Source organism: Gallinula chloropus (genome assembly GCF_964237585.1).
Source record: "Gallinula chloropus genome assembly, chromosome: 2".
NCBI lineage: Eukaryota > Metazoa > Chordata > Aves > Gruiformes > Rallidae > Gallinula > Gallinula chloropus.
In genome coordinates this window covers 37,339,120-37,364,573 of record NC_140086.1, presented here as the reverse complement: position 1 = coordinate 37,364,573, position 25,454 = coordinate 37,339,120, and the positions used below count along the sequence as shown (strand labels likewise).

At 41.8% G+C, this 25,454-nt stretch overlaps 1 protein-coding gene across 6 annotated transcripts in view; it reads right to left on the bottom strand.

The window, feature by feature from the left end:
* Positions 1-10,961, bottom strand: part of ARFGEF1 (ARF guanine nucleotide exchange factor 1) — a gene marked incomplete at its 5' end in the record, with an annotated part of 95,019 nt that extends 84,058 nt beyond the window's left edge. For all 6 annotated transcript variants that reach the window (XM_084260245.1, XM_084260247.1, XM_084260244.1 and 3 more), the window contains one exon: positions 10,838-10,961. In XM_084260245.1, the coding sequence (XP_084116371.1) occupies positions 10,838-10,961 (124 nt within the window). The remainder of the gene's footprint in view (positions 1-10,837) is intronic.
* Positions 10,962-25,454: the final 14,493 nt, after the last annotated feature.

Here is a 25,454-nt window from a genome sequence, read left to right as displayed (position 1 = left end):
AACAGCCTCTGCCAGTTCAGCTCATCTGTGCTGGCTGCTTGGGAACACTAACTCTGTCCTAGCTGGAACCAGGACATTGGCCTTTCTTTATGGTGTTATCAGAATAATGGAAGCTTCTTCACGTTAACTCCGCGGCTACTTCTATGCAATCTATTTGTGATCAAATGCACACATCTTCCACCAGCTAGTACTCATCAGGCACCTATTAGATGTTATTAAAGTGTTATTAAAGCGAACTGCCTCACAGAAGCACGAAAGAAACAAGCACTCAAAGGGTAGAGGAAACGTCTTAGTACCATGGCACCTCCCTCAAGCTCACCACTGAAAGGCCTGGAGAGCAAACAAGCAGAGAGCAGTTTCTTTGCTGATGTGAAAAGGGCACAATCAAGGGAAGAATGTCCCGAGTGCTGCTTCTCCTTCAGTGCAAAAGTCAGAAAGTCGAATGCTGAATTTTGTTTCTAACTTTACAACACAATGTCAGACTGAGGGATGGAGGTAAAACTTAGCTCCTTTTCTCTTTCTTTCTGCATCTAAGACACAAGCCTAAAGCTCTTTCAAACATTGCTAACATTTGCCCCACAGACAATTATAAAGAAGAAAATTTCTTTCTACAGCAAAATTTCAAGTCATTTAAGATCTATTTATATGCATAATTACCCACACATAATCATACAAAATAAAGTGTCATGTCTTTTATCACAAGTGGAAAACATCCAAGCGTCTCATTTCACTGCAGGTGAAGAAAATTTTAATCATACTTCTCAGGCACTTAAGCAGTCTTTATCCAGATTTCAAACTTTCATGCAAATGCAGCTGTCCTATCCCAGCAATTTTACTTACAGCTGTTACAAAGCTTTATTTCCATTTCAGGATAATGAAAACAGAGGTTAATTTATTCCTATCCACTTTCTCATACACTGCACAAGATCCAGGACAGCATTCTTGCAGACGTCACAGTCCATTAGCCAAATGAAGTGAGCTAAGACACTGTATTTTCCAGCTTTCCTGAGTTGCAGACAAAACCTGTGATTTTATGCCAGCTGCTGCATTCAGGCCAGGCATTGGTACCATCCAGACCTTTAAACACAGTTATAACCTGCAAGGTTGCTTGTCAGGCATGCAGAGGTGTGTTAGTTTTACACACAATAGAACCACGCCTTTGCAAAAGCCATCCTCATTTGAAAGAGTATTGCCATTAGTTTATGCTTATTACCTGCACTGAAAGTACAGTTCTGTGCAAGTGGATCTGTGCTGGTTTGTTGTGCAGTTTTAAATCTAACATATGACAGGAAGGTACCAAAGAAATCAAACCAGTGCCACACTACTTCAATTTATAGATTTGAAACTTCTACAATTCAAGTGGACAGCAGTCCTGCAGTATAAAATACTATCTAACATTTCTAGCAAACCCCCACATTTTAATCTCAATTTCAAAGTCTAAAAATATGTTCTCCCCAGCTTCCCTCAAGCTGCAAAGCTGAGCGTGTCAGTGCTGAAGCATGTTGGTCATTCAAGCATTCCTGACACCTAGCTGCAATACAAACTGACACCCCAGACTCCCAGGCTTACAGCAACTACAAGCACAAAGCAGTGAAACACCCCTATCTCTCGCACTGATTAAAATCTCTTGACATGAAATATTTACAAACCTAATTATACTCTTTTTTTTCTAAATGAAAAGAAGGAATAACATTATAAAACCTGTTCACATTATCGGAACAGCAAGTGCTAAAGACAGTGCGTGCAGAACTCGTGTTATTAATGGATGATCTTTTTTAAACCCATCTCCTTCTGTGTTTAAGAAGAAACACTTATGTCAAGGGTGGGCAATTTTTTTTTTCTGACACAAGAAGCACATGAAATGAACAAACTATTGAGGAGCACAAGAAAGCAGAAACTCCAAATCTAGACAAAAATAAGTATTATTATTGATGTTACGCAATTTAATCTCAAATATCAGCATAGATAGTACAGCTATGTTGGGGAAGAAAAAACAGAATTATAACATTCTGAACTGAAATCAACATTTAACTGTTAAAAAAAAAAAAAGAGTCCATAGCTATCATGCCCTATATATTTTTATAGAATACTCTTTGGGTTTTGCTATTAAGCTGTTAAGAGTGTATACATTTCTAAATCAAAAAGCTGGGATAAAACACAAAAACAACCACCACACGCAAGCACAACAGAGCAGGTAGCTAGATAATACAGTTAGAATGAAACTCATTTAGCAGAAAAACTAAATAATCCAATAACAGCCTATGTGCAAAAACCCCAAATCTGAGTCATGTGGGTTTATCAAATGAGCCAGGGGCCACTTTGGTGAAGTGTAAATATGCTTTCCAGGGTTAGGTTTATCTTTCTATTGTAAAAATCCACCTGAGATACTACTGAATTTTTTTCTCAGTTCAATCTCAAAAAAATCCCAGCAGGAAGAGAAAAAAAAAATTAAAACAACTGAGCAAAAAGATATTTTGGGAATCTAATCAGCCATTGCAGCCAAACACATTACTGCTTTGGGATCCTTCACTAGCAGGAGTACATTTGAACCTAAAGCTTAGAGAAAAGCTTTAAGTAGGCACTTCAGAGAATAAACACCACCAGATGAAGCAGTGGTCACTCAGTTCAGAAAATTCTGACAATTTGTCATTGTTAAAGAGACAAAAAAAAAAACAATCAGTGGAAAGGAGACTGAGGTAGAAGTGAAATTTCCTCTCAAAATAGAAACTCCATTTGTTACTTTTGGGTTTCACATGCACACAAACAGCACTTCCATAATACACTATGTACACCAGCATCTTGGTATAATGTTTAAAAGTACAAACACAGCTTCACTCAAATTCCCGTAAAATCAAATGTGACATTTTTTTAAAGAGAAAGGAATTTTCAAAACAGAACCACCTTTTTTCAGTTTAAGAGGAAGCATCCAGCATGACTGCCTTTTACAAACTCTTCAAAGACACAGCCAGGTGTAAGATATCTCTGCAACAATTTTTGCTCAAATTAAAACACATTTTTGGACAAGGTTATGATATGGAGATTTGCAACATCCCAGAATGAAACCAGTCCACTGTTTCCCCACCTATGTCTAAACAGAAGCAACACACTTAATCCTGATTCTTGTGCTATTTTTTTCATTCTCCAATTAGTGTGGCTCTTCAAGCATGCCTCACTGGTAATAAAGCCCACACGCTACTGAAACCAGGGATAAAATTACTCTAAAAGTTGTATCAGGCACAGTTAGCATAATGTCCACGTTCCCTATTGACGACAGCAAAATATTAAGACCTTGGATTCATCAAGAATTCAAATTATTTTAAGAGCTCCTGCTCCCCAGCTAAAACCCCACATCTAATACCTCCACACTGAAAAGTAAAATGTAAAACTTCAAATTAAGGAAAAACAAACAAAACCAAATGCAGAAACCCCAAAGAAACGCAAGCAAAATCCTCAATGCCAAGAAGAATACCTAAAAGCTAAGACCATGGATACAGTAGAAAGAAGCTTCATGAAAAATGAGAAAGAAGGTTTAACAAAATTTGTCAATATTTATCAATTCAAATGAAATGTCATGAAAGCTTTTCCTACCAGATGGATAGTTTCTACTTCTCATCATGTAAAATTAAGAACTGCTGAACACAGGAGTTACAGGAGACCAAAATGGGGGCAAAAAGGTCTCATAATTTATCCCTAAAATACTAAATCGATAGAGGGTTGGTTTGTTTGGGTTTGTTTTTTTTTTTTTTTAATCTTTCTCAAATCTGACTGGCATTGTTCTCATATCACCGATCAGCTACTCCACTATCGTGCCTGGGATCAACACCAGGACAATACCCTAGTAATTACCTAGGTCATCTTGCTCATCCTTATAATAATGCTGGCACAGTATTACATGTCTTCCAGTCTTTTGGAAGTTTTTCAGGATCCTAAGACTGATTAGAAATCAATAAGGGAGTTCTGCCAGGTATTTCAAACTCTTGGGATCTGACAGGCCTATTTTTAGCAGCTCTTTTATATTTATACTTAAAACGGGAAGTATCATACAACCAGTATCACCTACCTTATCTCTCAAAACAGGTATTTTTATTTAACACTCCCCTGCATTCCATTAATGTATCTATAAAATATAGATATATTATATTCATATGCTGGGGTTTGTTTAGATTTTGGTGGGGTTTTTTTAAAGTTCTGACACTAGGTATTTTTCACAGAAACAAACCACACCAGTTAACATTTGTTCAATTGTTCTTGTACAATATTGTCTTTCTATAAAATCCCACAAAAGTGTTATGTTTTCCCTGGTTGTCTGGAGACTTTTTGTATGTATGTGACTTTTCTTAAAGGTTTGGTTTGCCTAGCAATAACCTACAATTTCTTCTATGATTTGCTCATGGAAAGGAGTAATAACTGCCAGCTATGCACAGAATACTTCTAGGCCTGTATCCATCTGACCAGCACACCTAGGTCACACATTTTTTTTTGGCTTTCAGACACACACAGTAGAGTTTTGCCTCCTCTAACAGATAGAAATTATCGAGCTTCAGCCTCTGATGCCCCACTGACAGTAGCTGTCTTCCCCAGACAAAAATATTTTCTCCCAGCAAACCACCAATGTACAGGTCACACAGGAAAGCTCTCCAGCTTAACGCAGAAAACACCAAACTCCCTTCTCCCTGCCTGGTCAAGTCAGAGTCACCATTCCACTCCTGGCCCCTGCAGAACTGAATGAGAGTCAGATACAAGTTAGATGGTCTTGCTCCCTTGTAACACTGGTTTGCTTTAAAGTACTAACTAACTGGCAACTTGATAATGGTAAGTATCAACACCAAGGAAACACCCAGAACTGGCAGGTAGATGCCTCAAAAGAAGACAAGGCTTCCTCATCTAGTGCTTTGCAAGTCCACAATGAGTTTCAGCAAGGACAGGGAAGAGAAGCTGACTAAAGTATTACTAAGTACTAGAACACCCTCCCTATAAACACCCATGTGACAATCCTCTCTGACAACTAAACAAGTTAGCATATTTAACAGCATATTACCAAAATGCTAGCTGAATACCAACTATTCTCTGAAAGACTCCAGAAAAGCTCTGGAATGTACATCTGACCGCAACAGACAAGCTAATTTTTTTTTCAATTGTATATGAAGAAGATGCACAAGAATGGCAACTGCTGTCATCCTGAAAAACATCAAACCATGGTTTACTGGAGACAAGAATCAAGAGAAGAGAGAAAAAGATGACAATTACAAGAATAATATACTGGGAGAGGGTACAAAAAAAGATCAATTAGAACAAATCCCCACAAAACAGTAGAGATACTTCATTACAAGAAATAGATGCACTCTGGTTACAAGGCAACAACTTTTTATTTAAGCTTCAGTGTTCCAATTAGTGCTCTAAGTACACAGCAGAACAGACATATTTAAAAGTCACAAAGACGTGTTGAAGTCTTTCAAAATTAGATTTTAAAAGATACTGAAAATCCATGTTAAAGCTTTCAAAATATCAATGGCCATAACCGAAGATGTATTTCAGGATAAAGTCAAAGTTCCACCTAAACAATTTCTTTTTTTTCCTTCCAAAACAAAAAGCAAATATTTGATACTCATTCTCCACTAACATTTTTCCAACCCAAATACAACCGACGTTGTTTTCTACAAGTGTTTTTATGCACACCCTGCCAACCACCCCCTTTCTCAAGGGAGATTAAAGCTCGTCAGTGTTGCCATTCTACAAAGCCAAGAATGGAACACATTTAAAACAACAAAAATTCCCACTATACACAACTTCTCTTAAATTAGCCCAAAAAATTTAGCATAAACAGCACTTTACACCTCAAATGCAGAAGTCAACCTGGAAAGCAGCTTATGGGGCCAATCAAACCTTACTGTTACCGTGTCAAGTTTTCAATCTTTAAAAAGTAGATGACTTCTTACCCTCACTGAAGCCCTGCTAGTTAAAGCTCATGCTTAGCAAAGCAAGAGGAGGGAAAGGCAGCTGCAACTTTTAGAGATTTATTTTTTTTTAAGTATACATTTTAGTTTGTATCAAAAAAAACCCTTACAAAACAAGCAAACAAACAAACAAAAATCCCCACAAAACCAAAACCAAATACTCAATTTATCCTGCTTGTTTACTTCAAAATAAGTATTGCAGAAGAATAACTGCAACCAGAAAATAAATTCTGGATGGTCAGTGATGACTTGTATATAGTGAAAATAAATGCCTACAGCACATGCAGACAACTGACAATGGCACAATACCGATCTCTTTGTGTTCAGCATAGAGAAGACTTTGCCTTCTAGAAAAGGCCAAGTAATTCTAATAAAAGATGGAAGGTACTCTACCAAGAGCAGCATTATCCAAAATGCAAACAGAAATTCCGCTTGCCCAACACTTCTCCACTAAAATTAATTCCAGGAGTAACATGATATTCATCCTCAAAATATATTTTTAACTGTTTGTGCTAATTTAGATCAGGTTTTTTTTCAATGCACCCAGCACTGCAACACATACATGCATTTCTCTACTGACTGTTAAGCTAGCTTACACTGACAACAGAACATGATTATCTATATATGTGAAGGACACAAGAAGATGAATCTATGAAGGATAAAAAGAGACATGGAAAAATTTATGCAGGTGAGAGTTTCCCAGGCCATTTACAAACTTGCATAAAGAAAGATATAGATGAATCTTCCCACCTTAGAAGTGAGTTCTACTGCAAACGTTACCTGTATTCAGAAAAAACTAAAGATTCAGTGCTTAATTATATCCTGCTGCTTCATCATCCTACGCGTGCATGTAATGGCAGCACAAACGGAACAGAGCTGTTACTTTCACATTGCATGAGACCTACATCACCCAGCAGGATCCCTGCGTGACAGACTAAACAATCCAAGGAGCACCAGAACCGTTTGAAACTAAGTTGCAGCCAGACTTCAGTCGGTACTTACAGAATTCCAAACAGCACTCACACACTTTTCTTTACATACCAACACATGTCTCACTTCACATTATTTGTGGTTTGGAGTTTTGCAGAAGAGTTGCTTGACTCCTGATGTGCAGCAGAACCAGCAGCCTTTATAAAGCAGGGAGTTTGGTTCGCTCAGTTTGGTCCTTCTAAAAACCACCTTCCCAAGCGGGCAAATCCACAACCTGGATTCTGACACAAAACTCTAACAGTTTTTGTTCAGTCTATTAAAAACTTCACATTCAGCTATGGAGTTTTACCTTTTCCCCAAGACTTTTTATGCAGTGTATTTACTGTAGAGTTCCTAGACTATAATATGGCTGAAAACCAATACAGAAAACAGCAGAACTGACTGGGAAGGGAACCTCTAAATCTAATCTTGCTGTGAGCCTGCTGTCTGATGCTCTCTGCAAGTGGACAATTTTAAAGATAAACTCATTCCTTACACAGATTAAGAGTAGCTGCTATGCAAGGAAACAACTTGGAAGTCACAAAATTAGCTGTACTTCATTAGGTGACTAGAGAGAGAAATGTTACATTGTTTACATACAGAGAATGTCTTTCAGAAAGGGCAAAGTCACACAAAAAAAAAACATTAAAGTTGGAGTCAGCTATCCTGTATTAAACCAGACATAACCTGGTGAATCATCAGATACAGGATGCAAGTACCAGGATTAATTTCATGCCTGTTAAAAAACAGAGAACATTTACAATCCAACTTGCAATATTTACTTCATATTTTGCTTTCTTATCTTCTAATAGCAAAAAAAACCCCTCAAAAACAGGTCATCCTGGAAGGACCTCATTTTAACACCTGTTCAGAGGTCAGACTGCCAGACCAGGAATGCTGTGGGGCTTTTTCTCCCTCAGAATTAATGAATTAAAAATAATAAAGTATCATCTTAATGGAATGTAACAACACGGGTTTATAAGAAAGTATAAGGAATTAAAAGTGACAAATACACATTCCTGAAGATTCTTAAAACACTGGTTGTCAACCTTCATCTAAAAAGCAGAATTTTAATTAGTTTGCTTACTGTACAAGAATATTGTATTTCTGGTCATCGCTTCCTTGTTTCTGAAACACTTTAACAGCAGCTTATTTTATACAAACAATGTAAAAATAGTGGATTTAGTGGGGGGAAAAAAGGAATTTTTTTCTTTAAAGAAGCAGTAAAAGTCTGGATTAGTAACAAGTACCAGTTAGAATGCCTGATACACTAATAGTAAGCAACATTTTACAACAGTCATGCAATTGGAAAAAAATCTTGATGGTAGCATCTTGTACTACATCAGGTAATTTCAATGAAGACTATTCAATTAAATATTCAGGCTGAAAAAACCCACGATGTTGATTTGAGGATATATAATTACTGCCATGCTTTTTAAAAGCTACCTGCTATTTAATAAACATCTTTTAAAATCCGATGAAAATTTAAAGTTAGACTCTGCCAGAGTTAACCAGAAATTGAACTTAACTCTAAATTATTATTTTACTAATGTATTATTATTAACATTGTTGTCTTCTAAAATAAAGCAGGAATTTCTCAGGAATAAAATGTATGTACTCCTTGTTTAAAGTGGCAAAGAAGCATCCAGTTAAAGTGTTCTCCAATAGATGAAGGGCTAGATGTAGAGAGCACAACATGTGCATTCTATTTCTAATTCTGCTACAGCTATCACAGCTCAGCTTTAACACCCAGTTGCCCCCCATGTGAATTAAGGAGGGTATTTACTCTTCTCAGGTATTGCCACTATTTAATAAGGAGTCCATCACTGAAAAAACAGACAATGGACCATACTACATAAACAATCATTCCCTTACATTGTGCCACAATCTAAGAACACTCATTTCAGTAAGAGTCTATGGTAATTAACATCGTGTCTGATTTGTTTCAAGTTCATGAAACCCTTCTGTACACATTAGCAAATACACATAATCTTGTGCTTCTTTTTTCCAGCTTCACTGTCTTTTTTGTATGCCCACACATCATATTGTTTTCCTGTTTAAGCCCCAATCACACAATCGGAGCTGCGGGAGGTTTCAATGAAGCTGTAGCACAGAAATCACTGGGGTGTGTGTTTGGGGGGGTCTCCTTGCACAAATCCGTTCACAAGATAAAAGATGCAGACTGTAGAGTCTAGCAGGCTTGCTTTATAATCTGTGTGACACAATGGAGCTGTGCTTGGAGGGATCTGGATGACACTTAAGACAAATCTAGATACTGAAATAAAGTGCAGAAGAAACTCACAATTACAGTGTCTAATTCTACGGATGACATATAGATTGGATATAAATTCAGTTTAATAACAAGAAAACATTTTACTGGTTTACTTCCAACTTGAATATGCAGTCTAAAGTCAAAAGAAAAGCCAAAAGGGTATCAGTTTAACCCCATTTGTCTAACTCATAAGACTGTCACAATTAATAACTAGTGACAAATGAGAGATGTAAGAAAAAAATCGTTCCAATCTATTCGAATTATTAAGAAATAAATAGTTGAGCTACTGCCATTTCTCCCCCTGCATTTGTCAGGGTCTTTCACAGACAAAGAAAACAAGCAAAGGATTGTGTTGGGGTTTTTTTTAAAGAAAAGTATTTTAAAAGACAAATGAATAGAATGACAGAAGAACAGAAAACTTTAAATTTCTTATATTAATTTTTTAAAATAGCAAGTTTCGGTTTAGTATTATCTGTTCAAACAACTCCATTTAAACAGACATTATTACTGTACAAAATCAAGATAATTACCTCCAAAGCCAGAAACAATTACACAAGAATGGGAGGGACATAATCGATTTATGCATTATTTAAATAAGGCAGGCCTTTCTCTAGAAGTCTTTCAGTAAATACATCAATATCTTGCCACTTGGGCACAAACCCTGACTGTACCCATCGTACCAGAATATTAAAGCCCAAGTTCTCATTTTATGCCTGTTATTGAATGTGTACATATGTCTTCTACCATCCAGCCCCCCGGTACTTCTGTCCCACTTCTAGACGAGGTGGTGTTGACACAGCTGCTCTACAAACCCAACAGCCCTGTTCAGCCTGAAACAGGCAAACATTCCCACATCTTCCGAGGCTGCACCGACTCTGCCATGCATGGAGCAAGCCCCCTTCCCCATCAGTTGTTTCTCCGACTGTAATGACACGGCCAAGGATCTCTCTTGCACATCTTCTGGACCCTCTCCAGCCCTCCTTCCTAGAGGACAGCGTCCCGACTCGAAAGGTCACCAACTCCAGACGTGGCCTGGTGTTATTGTCTCTTGCTTTCCACCACCCCCGCTTCCTCCCCCGTCCCTCCTCCCTTACCGCTGCCTGTCACCTGCTCCCTCCCCGCCGGCCGTCTGCTTCCAGGTCAGCACAGCTCGGCGCCTCCGTCTCTCTGCCTATTCATCCTACGAGCGGGGAGGAGGAGGAGGAGAGCCCGCCGGGCGCCGCAGCGCCCTCACCGCCACTGTCAGCCAGGGCCAGTGCGCGGAGGGGCCGCTCTCGGCAAGGGGCGAAGCTCTCCCCTCAGACCAGGGGCACACACACGCTGCCACAGGGCTTCGCAGTCAGACGTCGACAGGCCTCGGCCTCTCTGCGCACCCACTTGAGCCTCACACAACGAGCCACATCCTCTCCTCGATCCCCAAACCCGTGCCACGGCTCAGCCCGCAGCCCCACCTTCCCCCAGCCCTTCCTCTCCGGGCAGCCTCCTCTGCCTCATTTCCCCTGAGAGGCCCCAAAGCGCCTCTTCTCCCTCCCCGTAACACACACACACACATTACCAATGGGGAAAGGGGGGCCCGGCGACCACCCCGACCCCCGGCGCAGTCCCAGCCGGTCGCCCCTTCCCGTCCCGAGCCGTGCCTCACCTAGGGCCACCTCGCAGGCTTTGCGCAGCTGGGAGTGATGCGCCTTCTTCACCTCCTTGTCGGCCAGGATCTTCTCCAGGGCCCGGGTCAGGAACATGTTTTTCGTCTTCTTCCCTTCATACATGGGCGCGATCGAGCCGGGAAAGGAGGAGGAGGAGGGGTGGGGAAAGGAGAGCGGGTCACCGGCCGCTCCCGCCGGGGGAGGGCTGCGAGGAGCCGGGGCAGGCGGCGAGGCCGCGGGGCCGGGCCGAGGCAGGCGCGGGGGAAGGGCTCTCTCAGAGGGAGGGCCGTGGCGTCCCGACGCCCGCTCAGAGGCTCCCCCCGAGGGGAGACTAGGGTGGGCCCGGACGGCGGCAGCAGCCAACCGCCGCTGCTGAGGGTGGACGAAGCCTTCTCCTTCCTTCTTCCCCCCCGCCCCCACTGCGTGTGTGCGCGGACAGCGCCCGCGACGCGCTCAGTCCCCGAGCCTCCCCCGGCCCGCACCCGCCTCCATTAGTGGCGGCAGCAGCGGCCGTGGTAGCAGCAGCAGCGGTAGCAGCAGCAACAACCTGCCCTCGCCATGTTGGAAGGAAACGACGTCAGGGCCGCGGCCGCACGGCTGCGGAGCGGGAGGAAGCGGCTGCCGTAGCCCGGCCGGGCGGGCGGAGGGAAGCGGGCGGGCGGAGGGGCGCTCGCCTTCTGCCCGCCCCGCGGGCGCGCTACAGGTGGAGTAGACCCGCGGGAGGCAGCGGAGGGGGAGGTACAGAGATGGCCGCTGCCACCAGGGAGCTGACTGAGGAGGAGGGGCAGGGCTTCCCTTCCGGGCCACCAGCGCTAGGAGGGGGAGGAAGGCTCCCGCGGGAAGCGCCACCTGCCCCTGGGGGGGTGGGGATGTGTGTGCTCCGCCGGGGGTAGGGCAAGAGGCCCTCTCGTCGAGGAGCTGCCTTCTCTTTCAGGGCCGCGGCCTTTCCTGAGACGAAAGCCCCAGGGCTCTGCCTCCCAGGAGAGGCGAGTGGAGAACAGCTCTCCGGAGCCGAAGGAGGGAGGAAGGAGGGCGTTAGGGTGCAGGACATGACCGTGCACCCCGTGCCCCGTGCAGGGTAGACGGGGAGCGCCGCGCCGGCCGCGGGGCCGTTCCCTCAGCCCGGCGGGGAGCGCAGGGCCTCGCCTGCGCCGTGCCGGGGCCGCGCTTCCCCTGAAGCTTCTGTAGCCGCCTGCCCTCACCGCCGGCCCCGCCGCTCTCGGGGCGTTGGGTGAACGCTTCAGCTGAGCCTTCTCATGGTGCCCTTTCTGCTCGGGGGCCCTTCCCTGGCGCCTGCAGCCTCTGCCGTGAAATACTGCCCTCCCCCCCCCCCCCCCCCGCACGCGTGCTAGGAGTGCCAAGTATTAAAAAATATACTTGCATCTTCACTTGAGCTTTTTGTGTTTCCTTATTTCATGAAGTTGTTAATGCACTTGTGTAAAATTCATTGCTTTGGTTAGGGTTTTTATTTCTTGAGTATTTCGGCCTTTTTTTTTTTCCCTCCTGGAGTGCTGAGGGGTGATTTCTTCAAGCTTCATTCGAGGCCGAGAAAAGCTCTGGTCCACTGTGGCTGACTGGTAAGCACCAAAATCATAATGGGGAAAGGTTTTGGACTTGGGAGGCAGTGCACCAGTATTTAAATGCAGAATGTGGCACTAACTAAAGCTAGGTCTGATTTAGAAAATTCATACTTTAAACAACAACTAAAAAATATGAAAATGAGTTTCTAGGTGTACCTTTCAGGCAGAGTGGGGCAAGGCTATATCTAGCACCTGCACGCAGATGGCTGTGGAAGCCAGGGGCCATCACTGACCTCAGAGGATGGAAAACCAGCACAGAGGAAGGAGGTTATCCCCTGCTAACTTTTCCTGTCTGGTCCTGCTGCATCAGTCAGGACAACACCCTTCCAAAGAAGTTAATCTTGATCATTTCCTAGTGGATAATTTGAGAGATCTTACCCAGGCTATCATGCCACCATGCTGCTCACATGCTTTGCGAGCTGCCTTGTGAGCAGCCTTGCTTCCTTCTCTGAATAGTTTTATTTGAGCACCTCTTGGGTTTTTCTCTGTGCAACAGAGTAGTTGTTGCATTAGTAAAGATGTAGTCATCCCAGCTCTGCTCATGAAGAGGTAACTAATGCAGACCTGTATTGCTTTAACCATTTTCCCAAATGTGAAGTGATTCATGCCAAAATGACGTGTTGCATTATAGGTATCTATATTTGGACTTCTTTAAGGAATTCCTGAGGGGAATTCCACTAAAGCTGTAGGTGAGTTCTGGGCTTGACAGCTAAAGCAAAACATATCTTTCACTGAAATTACTTAATCGGCACAAGGGGCTTTTGCTAGTCCCTGTCAGAACCTGAAGGCTATTTTATTACCCAACTGATAAACACTACTTAAAATATTAAGAGGGTAAGACCAGATTTTAGCCCTTTAACAGCTTTGTGAGAGTTAAAGGTCACACTACCAGCCACACTGATTGTTGAAAAAAACCCTGAATACCTTTTTTTAATGTCCATATTCAGGTTGGGCTGGTTTGTTCAAAAGACTCCATCTTAAGCATCACAATTACTAAACATAACTGAAAATTTTCTAGTAGTTCATTTAGGGAAAAACCTTTTGCCTGTTGGTTAAATCACAGTTTATTTACTTATTTTTTTAATACACAGGTACAAGTTCAGAAATTCTGATGTCAAAATGACTTCAGTCTTTCAAGGCTGCCTGCTAGTGCCCACATGGCAAGAGTAAGAATTTTCATGGAGTTCTTGCTGGTAGTTTTGCACAAACCACCTGAGTCCAAGTTTCCTTAGCCAAGTTAGAGCTTGCAAGTGTTATTTAGCAAATGGAGTTTGATATTGATTTTCACAGTCCATTTGGCAGAAATAGACTTGCAGTTGCAGTATCATGAAGACAATGGGTATCTGTATGTAAAGAACACTGAGGATTGCAGTCATCTGCTTTGTTCATATTAATGTCTGTTTTCATATGCTGTACACAAGATGATTTTACATGTAAAACAAGTTTTAGTTGAGCACTGCTGATGAAATGTCAAGCTACCGGAAGAAAGGACCTGTCAAAAAGATACTCAGATCCATATCTTTCATTCCTGCTCTAATATGAATAAACTTCCTTCCTTTGTCTTGTTGCTTGTTTGTTTTTTTTTCATGTGTTTTGAATCTTCAATTTTTGTTCTTAGGTTCAAACAACTGCTGCTCAGTTCACCATATTTATAGCTTGGTACTGTACATCTACATGCTAGCCACAAGGCAACCCCTGCCTAAACCTGTCAACAGTGTAGAGCCTGTATGTTACAAAAGGACTGCTTCTGAAATTGCTTGGGAAGAACTTATTGTAAATCATCCGTACAGCACACTGATACCCAGTTCCTTTCCGAGAGTTGAGCCAGTAAGGATGGACATCACAGGGGAATTACGATACCACTATTGGATATAAAAAGTCCTCATTTAGGGCCAAGATATGAATTGTTGCCAGCTTGTGTGCTGGGTCCCAGTGCTTTGAATAGAGACAGTTGTTAGGTCAGCTTTATTTAGTAGGGAAGCCATGTATTAAAATAATGTTTGGTCAGTTAGGAAGAATTTAATGAACTTTGAGGAAGCATTTTTAGGGCAGATTTTGTTACAGAGACCACAGACTATAAAGAACTATTTGCTCATTATTTTATAAGTTAGGGGTGAAAAGGAGAGTAAGAAAACTCACAAGAAAGAAAGGGTCAAGATTTACAATATTTCTGTCTTACATGGGTTCCCTGGGCAGCCTGTTCCAGTGCTTGACAACCCCTTTCCTAATACCCAATCTAAACCTCCCCTGGCACAACTTGAGGCGATTTCTTCTTGTCCTATGGCTTGTTACTTAGCAGACCAACCACCACCTGCCTACAACCTCCTTTCATGGAGATGTAGAGAGTGATAAGGTCTCCCCTCAGCCTCCTTTTCTCAACAACCCCAGTTCCCGCAGCTGCTCCTCATAAGACCTGTTCTCTAGACCCTTCACCAGTTTTGTTGCCCTTCTTTGGACGTGCTCCAGCACCTCAATATCCTTCTTGTAGTGAAGGGCCCAAAACTGGCTGTAGTATTCGAGATGTGGCCTCACCAGAGACCAGGAGGACAATCACTTCCCTGGTCCTGCTGGCCACACTGTTTCTGACACACGCTTGGATGCTGTTGGCTGCTTTGGTCACCTGGGCACACTGCCAGCTAATGTTCAGCCAGCTGTCAACCAGCACTCCCAGGTCTTTTTCTGCCAGGCAGCTTTCCAGCCACTCTTCCCCAAGCCTGTAGAATTGCCTGGAGTTGTTGTGACCGACATGCAGGACCTGGCACTTGGCCTTGTTGAACCTCATACAGTTGGCCTTGGCCCATCAATCCAGCCTGCCTAGATCCCTCTGTGGAGCCTTCCTACCCTCCAGCAGATAAGCACTCCCACACAATTTGGTGTTATCTGCAAACTGAGGTTGCACTCAGTCCCCTTGTCTAGATCACTGATAAAGACCCAAAACAGAAGTGGCCTTAGTCTGAGCTCTGAGGACAGATGGTGCCATACAACAGCGGTGTCTTCCAAAGAAGTCCAGAGTGCCTGTTAGATGCAATGATTTCAATGCCCAAGGTGTTTTGGTTTCAGCATGCAGATTTCTGCTTTGATGGTAATTGGCATGAGTCAATGGCTAACACAAAAAAGCTAATCCTCATAGTGGCAGAGATACCTATTTGGTTGCTGGTGAAGTCCTGAAGATCCGGAAAAGGACTGATTTATTTTTTTTTTCTGCTCAGGCTGATAAGTCTGCAGACAGTGTGTATGTTGTGCTATCAAACCTGAGAAATGTGTTGTGATAAACCTCAAGGAAATGTTGGTTTGTGTGTGCTAAAGCACAAAAGCATCACTGCTTTGCTAAAGCATAAAACAGCATAAGAGAAAAAAAAGTATTTGAAAAACACTCCAAAATTGACTGTGTAGTATTTTTTATTCACAAATTAATTGGAGTATTCCAAAAGCCATTGATATTGTTTCAAATATTTAAATGTTTTCAGTGACTTGATAAGTAAAAAACTGGAGAACCTTCTGTGTGAGAGGGAACAGATAGCACCTGCTTCTGATGGTTTTGTGTGCAACAATTGGATGTAGCACTAGTTTGAAAATGCTGAAGAGCCAGGGCTTGTAAACCTCTGCTTCAGACTGACAGTAAAAGGTGACAGTGAAAGCACTGCTTCATGCTTAGAACAAGCTGATGATCTATGGCTGCACTGCCTCCCAAAGGGAAGTCTTTCACCTGTATGAGCTCACACCCCCTTTCTTACGTTGGTGCAGTTGTGTAGCTGTACAGTGAGTTGGTTCAGCTCAAAGGTCCAGCCAAAACTCAGCCTTACTAGAGAGTTAGCTTTCAGTGGGAGCAGACTTTTGACCAGACTTACCTGCACATTCAGTAAGTCTTACACAAAAAAGGGGAGTAGGGAAGTGTGGTCAGGGTTGATGAGCGCAGCTGGTCTACTGCTTCTGGGGGCACTATCTTCTTAAATTGTCTTGATTAGCTTTGATCTGGAGTACTGTGTCCAGGTCTGGGGGCCCACAATACAAGAAAGATGTAGAACTGTTGGAGAGGGTTCAGAGGAGGGCCACAAAGATGATTAGAGGGCTGGAGCACCTTCCCTATGAAGAGAGGCTGAGGGAACTGGGCTTGTCCAGCCTGGAGAAGAGAAGGCTGTGGGGGGACCTCATTGCAGCCTTCCAGTACCAGAAGAGAACATACAAACAGGAGGGGAATCAACTTTTTAAAAGGGTAGATAATGGCGGGACAAGGGGGAATAGATTGAAGCTAAAGGAGGGAAGGTTTAGATTAGATATTAGGGGGAAGGTTTTTTACAGAGAGAGTGGTGAGGTGCAGGAACAGGCTGCCCAGAGAGGTGGTGGATGCCCCATCCCTGGAGGTGTTCAAGGCCAGGTTGGATGGGGCCCTGGGCAACCTTGTGTAGCTCCAGGCCTGGAGGTTGGTGGCCCTGCCTGTGGCAGGGGGTTTGGAGCTCTATGATCCTTGGAGTCCCTTCCAACCCATGCCATTCTATGACTCTATGAAACAGCACAGTAATAGTTAGACTGTGATAACTTTGAGCTAGAGTAAAACAGAACTGACACTAACAGAAGTGATCCTTCTTCTTGCTCCTACCCATATATTTCTTGCTTCCTTGGTCAGCCTAAGGATTTGCATTTTCATGTTGCGAATTATGTGCTGAATTATATTCAGAATGTAATTAGATGGAAATTAACTTGAAAAGAAACAGAGGATTTTTAATCCAGATATATTCCATATCCTGATTCATCTGGCAGTCTCGTAAAGGTTTGTGTTAGCTCAAGGGAGGGGATAAACACAAGGACATGAACAAGAAAATGGGCAAGAAGAGGGCATGCTTGCATTTTTTGGCAACAGTACCAGTTTATGCCAACTCTGAGTATTGTTTAAACTACTTCTTTTGGTATAAATTCTCTTCAGTATTTCTACTGTGCAAGAGGCCACTCAGCCCTGTCTCTGTATGTGACCCCGTCTATAGGATGGATGGGCCAATAAGTAGGACTGGTGTGTTAGTGCCAGTGTATGTGATCCTTTAATTGTGGTGTCTCACTTGTTGGCACCTTCCTTAGCCGCAGTACAGTACTTTGCATTTGCTCTGATTCTCTTTTCATGTACCAGATACAGAGATAATCAGTGCATGATGGATCAGGGTCCAGATGGATCTGGCAGATGGGAACCTGGAACAGGAGAGAAGCTGTGATTCTGTTCTGCAACTGTAGGTACCTTGGTGGAGAAGTTTCTGAGTCTCTTACTGAATGCATAAGATTTAACAGGTCTGCTGGTGGTACTTGGTCATGTAATACTGAAAGACAAAGAAGACGTTTCTCTCTGTCTCTTTGTGGACTCCTTGGCCTGCCAGCCTCGTAAAAAAATAAGTGAAACTGAAGTCAAAGTCACTGAAGTCAAAATATTCACTATATCCATTATGCAAAGGATCGCAATCTGTCATCCAAACTGCAAGAGAGATTCACTAAAAATGTGCCTTAATATTTTTAAGGGGGAGGGGTTTTTTTTTTAGATAAATTCAGGAGTAGAAGTTAGGAGTTCATCATTTGTTCGAAGAGCAAGTATTCAAGAGGTTAAAGCAGGCTGCAGTATATCTAGTGCTGCACTGAAAGCACAAAGAGCAAATGCTTGTTAGCACAGGGAATGTTAATCAATAGGCAATCCCTAGGTTGCTTCCAAACGTTTGTACAAAGGCATATGACACCCTGGAGTGACCATACAAGTAACGGAATAAACATCCATCACTTTGAGGAGGCTTTTGCAAGATGACAAATTTATTCCTTAAAGCTAAAAAATTACAGGCTCTTGCTGTACTGAAATACATTCTCAGTACTACCGTTAAGCGAGGATACATATACCTAGTAAAGCGTGATATTTGTCAGGTGCTGAGAGCTGCAGGAAAAATGTCAGGTAGCAGTGAAGAGAAAAAACAACCACCTCTCATGGCTGATGGAATAAAGTTTTGAATTGTGGCTGGAAACTCTGGAGGATATAAAATATTCTCAGCTGTAGCTTGCATTTATGAGCTGGAAGCTTAAACCACTGTGTTTGCTGGAATGTGATCCCTTTTTTGCTAGGACTTTTTCTGTGGGAATATATCTTCTCCTAGCTGACCTATAGGAGTTTTGAACTCCTTTCTTCAGCCATGTCTTCCACATGAGTAATTAAGTTCCTAGCCCCCAAGACACCTCAGCATACTGTAATACTATCAGTGAAAAAGGCATACAACTATCCGTCTTAAAGACAGTAGAAAATATATATATTTTTTCAAATTGCTTATACAGGGTTTTTAAAAAAAAGTTTCTTTAGTAGTATTTCAAACATGGATCTGTCAGCCACAGTTGTCTCTGAAGGTGATTTTGTGAGATACAGTTTGAGAGAAGATACAGAATCACAGAACCACAAACTGATTTGGGTTGGAAGGGACCTCAAATCCCATCTAGTTCCACCCCCTGCCATGGGCAGGGACACCCCCTACTAGACCAGGTTGCCCAAAGCCCCTTCCAACCTGGCCTTGAACACTGCCAGGGAGGGGGCAGCCACAGCTTCTCTGGGCAGCCTGTGCCAGGGCCTCACCGCCCTCACAGTAAAGAATCTTTTCGTACTAACTAATCTAGATCTATCCTCTTTAAGAATAGCACACCTTCACCTGGAATCAGGAATCCACTGTGCAGTTACTTTTGTATGAGAGGTTGTGCAAATGCACAACTCCTTCATAAAGGCAGTGACTTTATATAGTGACTCCTTCATAAAGGCAAATATTTCTGTCTCTGAATACCAACAATACAAAAATCTGGCAATTTCCTGAGAGCCTTGCAATCCAAAAGGAGATACATGGAGGATGTATGGCAAAGTTAGGAATAAGATCCACTGATTTATTGCTTCGCCTAGTTTACTTAGCGGATAAAATTGCTATTATTTGAACTATTATTGGATAGTTCAAATAGGATAAACTATTGAAGTCTGGGAGCCACAATATTATTGCCATTTCTTGGGAGGTGCTGTCCCTACAGTTATGACATTCCTAGGTTACTGTGTGGGTATGATCCTGGTTAATTAGCTATCTCCCCAGACACCTACAAGAGGAATGGCTACCATAGTGTATGGTTATCCTGAATTCTTAAACTCCAGTTTCAGTTTACAGAATGGGAGTGTTATGACTTGTGCCAAATTAGAAAAGTAACATTTACTGAAAATGGTGGCTGTTCTACCTTTAAATCCCAGCTTAAAACTCCTGCAGGTCTTTGTAACTGATGTGACGTGACCAGCGTAATGCATGCTGAGTTGTTTTACAGATTAGGCATTAAATAGCATAGATATTGGGAGCATGAAGCAGTAGTTTCAACCTAATTTTTACATGCTGAATGACTCTCTTCCCCTTGATCTGAGGTGAATTTAGTGTATCGCTTTAGAACTTGTGTATTTTCAAAGGTTTATGCAGATCTCTTTCAATAAGCTGATAATAACAAAAGAAGGGCTGAAAATGAAAAGGAACTGAGAAAAATTGAATGGAATTCAGCTGGGGAAAAATATCCCTTTCATCAGTGGGTAGGGTAAGTCAAATGAATAACAGGGGTGGTTTCAAAGTATTTTAATATCTGTGTTGAAAAGCTTAGACAGAGAGGTCATAAAAGTCATGTGAATTAATGTGGGAAGCAATGAGTCTGAAGCAATAACCACTATTAACTGCCAAGAAGTGATCTTTGAATCTGCCTGATTGTTTCCTCCAGCAACTGTGGTAGGTTATTTCCTGTCAAAAATGCAATACCTGGTATTTCAGCTTATGTGCTGTAAACTGTGGGCTTCATGGCAGGAATGAAAGACTTTGAATATGAATCACTGGAAAGGTAGAATTGAATGGGAGTTATGGATATTCCTGCCTAGAGGACAGACATTCAAGAAACACTGTAGTGATTCATTCTAGTATCCCAGTTAACCCAGAAAATATTTACTAGATGTGTATACACTCAAATATCTTTACAAGACGTTTTGAAACACCTGTGACACTTTTGATTAGACTTCCAAGATGTTTCTAGTTTCAAGTGTCAGAGCAGATGTGCCATCTGGACTGACTGGTTCACAGCATGTACGATGGATGATTTCTCATGACATTCAGATGTGCTGCTGTCTGGGTTCAGATCCAGGCAGACCTGGAGTGTTTGGTTTTGGTATCCGAAAGTGTGTATTATATGCCGTTTCTTGCTAAAAGCTTTGTAGTTTTTAGATCTTCTCATCCAGGAGTAGGGACAGTGGCTATCAGAAAATGTTGCTGTGCTACCGGTGGGACTGTTGTTGGGCTGGTAAAAATCTCACTTATCACAGCTTGTGGACATGCAGCAGATAATTTGACAGGACCAAGTTCCTCCGAATCCATAGAGCCACTTCTGAGTTCTGTGACTGCTTCTGTTTTCACTTCCCATTAAATGCAGTTTGAGGTAAGTTGTGCTTACCAAGTACTGCAGCTCGTGCTTAAACTAGGAGTCTGTAAAGAGGAGGCTTTGTGCAGGGCCCTTATAATAGATATATAATTATACAAGTCAACCCTAATGGTAATTTTTATGGTGTTTTATAGGTATTTGGACCAAATTTGCTTTCTTGGCTAGCACTAGGACTAGATAAATTTTGCAGTAAAAGCTTACTTACATGAATTTAAAAGAAGGTTGGCAGTGGAGCTTGAATTGGTCTAGTTGTGTATGCATGGGACGGAGGTCACACCTCTGGATAGCTGCAGGTGTCATCCTTAAAACACTCGATTGACGAACAGCTTCTATTCATTAGCTTGTTCCTCTTCAACATTTCTTGGATTAAACTCCTGTCAGCACATTGATTTTCCTTTGCTCACCATTTTAGGACAGAAATAATACTTGAGATATTATTGCAGCAAATGGCAAGAACACAGATGCAAGAAGGAAACAATATGGTACAGTTTTTCAAAATGAAGTGTGCTGGTAGTAAGCCCTCTCACATGGATGACGTTAACCCAAATCTGGATTCTTACAAACCAGAAGACTCAGTATGGGCAACTGCAATTTCTGCCTCTTTTTTTTGTGCAGCAGTCTGTTTGGCACCTGCAAGATAGCTTCCTAGATGGAGGGTAGATAGTTGTGCATCACTTTAAAATGGTAATTTGGGGCATTCATGTCACAAGATATGAGAACCCACCAGAATTTTCCCCAAGCTTGTGGAGTTTAAATGAATGGTTTCACTTCTTTTTATTGCTGTGCTGGATCAAAGGTAGAAGATTAAAATCCACATTGACTTGAAATTCACAATGTACCTATGAGTACCGTATGAGAATGAGGTTGTGTCCTTAGGAATAGGTGTGAGCCCTCTATGGAAGCTGACAGTGCTCTGTTTTAAAATTCTGAGGGGTAACAGCAATGTCTTATAACCAGGCTTCACATATTTGTGCACATTTGCCAAATGTGGTCACCCTGTGAAATATAATATTAAAACATTCTGGTGTATTTTCAAGCCTAAATGTTGTTGCAATCATTGCAAACATTCATTTGTTTTTTTAAAAAATATCACAGAACACAGAAGTCACTATTTCTGTGCATAACTTCTGAGGTCATTTTTACTACATCATTCACTAGAAAGCATTTCTTTTGCTCATAAAATAATTCTAATAAATGTTTGATCATGAAACTGTGGTGGCATTTTGTTTTTCTTGCTCATAAAAAGCTCAGAGCAGATTTTCTTTCTAATGAAGGTATTGGCTTTTATAAGAACATGATTGGTTTCTGCAGTGGGAGGTTGAAGAGGCTATAGCTTGCTTTGAATATTTGTTTACTAGTCCCAATTACTGATAGTTTGCATCAAACATGAAGTTCTTACACGTTCTTACAAAAATAAGATAGCATTTTCACTTTAAATACAGGGAGTGCTTTAAACTCTGTAGCATTGAAATATGTAATGCCTGTTAGAAGCAGGAAGAAAATATAATCGACAGAGGAGACTGGCTGCTTGAAGGGGCATCCCCTATTAATTCAGCAGGCAGCTGGCAGCCAGTCAGCTGCTGGGGTAAACCCACAGGGTCTCACCAATCCTGGATTTAGCTGTTTCTGGGGACAGGTTTGGAACTGCCCTATCTATGATAGATTTTTGAATACTCTATATTGCTTGATTATTCATGTATTGGTATGTTCTGTGTCTTTGGTATTTTTCTGTATGCTGTATAGTAACAGTTGTTAATCTTGTAAAAAAATCTGTGAAGGAAAAAAAGAAGAGAAAGGATGCACCCAGCAGCTAACTCGAAGTTAGAGACCGCGCTGTTATTAATGGAGGCTCTTGTATTTTTAGCTCCGTCTCCAGCAAACTACAAGGACAAGAAATGAAATGGGAAAGCAGAGTAACAAAAATAACTGGTGGGATTAAAAGAGACATGAGAGAGAGGGACAGAAATTGTGACGCTTTCATGGTCCACAGCACCTGAGAGACGCCAGGCTTCACTTGTGGTGGCTGAAGAGATTATGTCTGCCTGAATTATAGTTGAAGTTACATGACAGAAATATATGTAGACAGTTTGCTGATTAGGTGTGCATTAGTTTCTATTAGACAAATATGTACAGCTAAAATAAATAACATTTATCTTTAAGAGGGTTGTTTGTTCCCTGAATATCCCAGGTGCCCCGGGCAGCTCTGAGAGAAAGAACTTCAGACACCTGAGTGCAGACAGAACTGGTATGTAAGTGTGGATGATGTACTGGAAGTTACAGGATATGTCTCATCCTAGGGTGGAATTTGTCTTAATTTTAACAGCTGTAAAAGGCACCCAGTCTAAACTGTCATCTGGACTCTTGCAGAAAGACCAGCTTCTAATGAGTAACTCGTGCAGTACCGGTGGTACCGAGCCTAAGATAGATGCGACCTGTCATCCTTTACATCCTTTATTGTTCTCTTCCGACTACAGAGAGATCCAAGTCAATTTAGCTTAGATGAATAGCTTTCATACAGTGGCAGTCAGATGAGTTACATCTCGCCTTCAGAGCAGGAGGACTCTGAAATTCTCCTCTCAGACAGGTGAAAGTTGAGGCCTGCAGTGGATGAAAACAGGTGGTGAATGGCGGCATCAGTAATCCTGTAACACTGACACCTCCTTGTTCCTCAGTACCCTGAATCACTGTCCCCCAGGAGAAGGTACAAGGGCTGCCTGTTTTGTTTTTTTTTTTTTTTTAATTCCAGACATGAAAGAATGGAAGGATTTACTGGGATATCTCAGAAATCTCAAGTAGTGGTTTTGGCTATAGGATTATTGCCAGTTGTCAATGTGCTGAATAATAGTGGCTGGGCTGTTAAAGGTTTGGATCTTTATCATGGTGGTGTATGTAATTGTCAGGGAACACCTAGGTGAAGCACAGAGAAGCTTGTAATTGATGTGTGTGAGCCTTCATAAGCAATACTCTTTTGTATAACAAAGGAATTGGCAGAGTTTAAAGATTATTTATTGTTCTTTTTTAAAACAAAGATATATACTAGGCAAATAGACTGACTCTGGCTGTGTTAAAATAACGTCCCACACTGAGTGGCAAGTACATATTCACTGGTTTTCCCTTGGATTCCAGCCTTGACTTCTGTACTCCAGTGAATTGGAGCATAAAGTGTGGTTTAAATAGATACACATTGTCAAGATTTAGTGAAGCCTAGGAGAGCCTTCCTTGGAAACATTCCCATATAAGTTTCATCTCCAGGGTTCCACTACTGCTTTTTGCTTGGAATTTATTGCACGTCTAATTTCATGCTGTATATTGGTAGTACTGCAACTTTATCCTTTTCAGCTGTGGTATCAATCTGTTCTTTAAAAGCTGTGTCCTTATGAAATGCATGGCAATGCAGAAGAATAGAGAAGAATCATCACTGCGTGGTGCTGTGGATGTCTAATGAAAAGTGGAAGAAGAAATGCACTTCTACCATGCATTGGGATCAATATTTTGATGAATTTTATGACAAGTGAGGCTTTGCCTAAAGGAAGTTAGTCTTAACCCTCTTTATCTTTTAGTCTCCAGTGTCCTGCAGCAGATATATGGTGCTTTTTACACTTATACACATTCTGTTGTGGAAAGACAGCCAGAATATAGTGCAGATGATTTCTGCTACCTCTGTATGTAACCTGCTGCTTTGCTTCTTCACACAGCAGATACCAGTCCAGTTTTGCCATGTTGGGCTTTATCCACACATACAGTTGGAGGGGTGGAGACAAAGGGGCCAAGTTGCATGGAGTGGGAAGCACTGTAATTGCCAGGGAAGGTAGCAAGCATTACTAGATGCTCTTCCCTCTTCGCTAATATCCATATACACTAAAAATTAATTATGTCACAGGGTCCCTAAATATTAGATTAGATTTTCCCCATGGGAGTACTCCAAAAGCAGGTGTTTTTTTTACGTAAGAGAAGCTTGATTGTGGGCTCTGACACCATCAGATGAATGGAATAAGTGATTTTTTCAATTTTGGTGCCCATTTGGTCTTGTGTGCTTGTTACCTTTAGCAATAATCCCAGCAGTATCTGTTTACTTAGGATGAAGATATCTTTATACTTCTCACAGAGTGTCATTCAATCTAAAATGATTAGTCTCTGCTTGTTTGCCAATATTTTTCTAACTTTTGCTCTTCCAACTGTTTGTTTAGTCATAGATAGCTGTTCACTCTCACAGTAGGACATCTGACCCAGAAGTCCTCTCATTATTCAACAATCTTGTTTTGTCTTTCATCTCTCTTAAGTATTGGTGCTTTAGTGATTTTATTCCTGGTTAGAAATAAAAATGCCTTTTTATACTAATCCAAGAAATCTCTGCTGCTCCTGGGGCTTAGAGTCTTGCTATTTAATTGGACTTTTTCCACTACTCCGTGTTAGAATCTGTCCTTTTTTTTTTTTTTACTATGAAGATAATACGTAGTGTACTTAGTATAGTTTTGGATAAAAAATTAAGAAAGATAATTTGTCTTCCAAGATTTCCCCTGTACATATAGCTGTTGGTTTTCAGCAGAATGGAAATCACCAAATCCAAAAGGGAGTTTTCAAGAAATTGTCT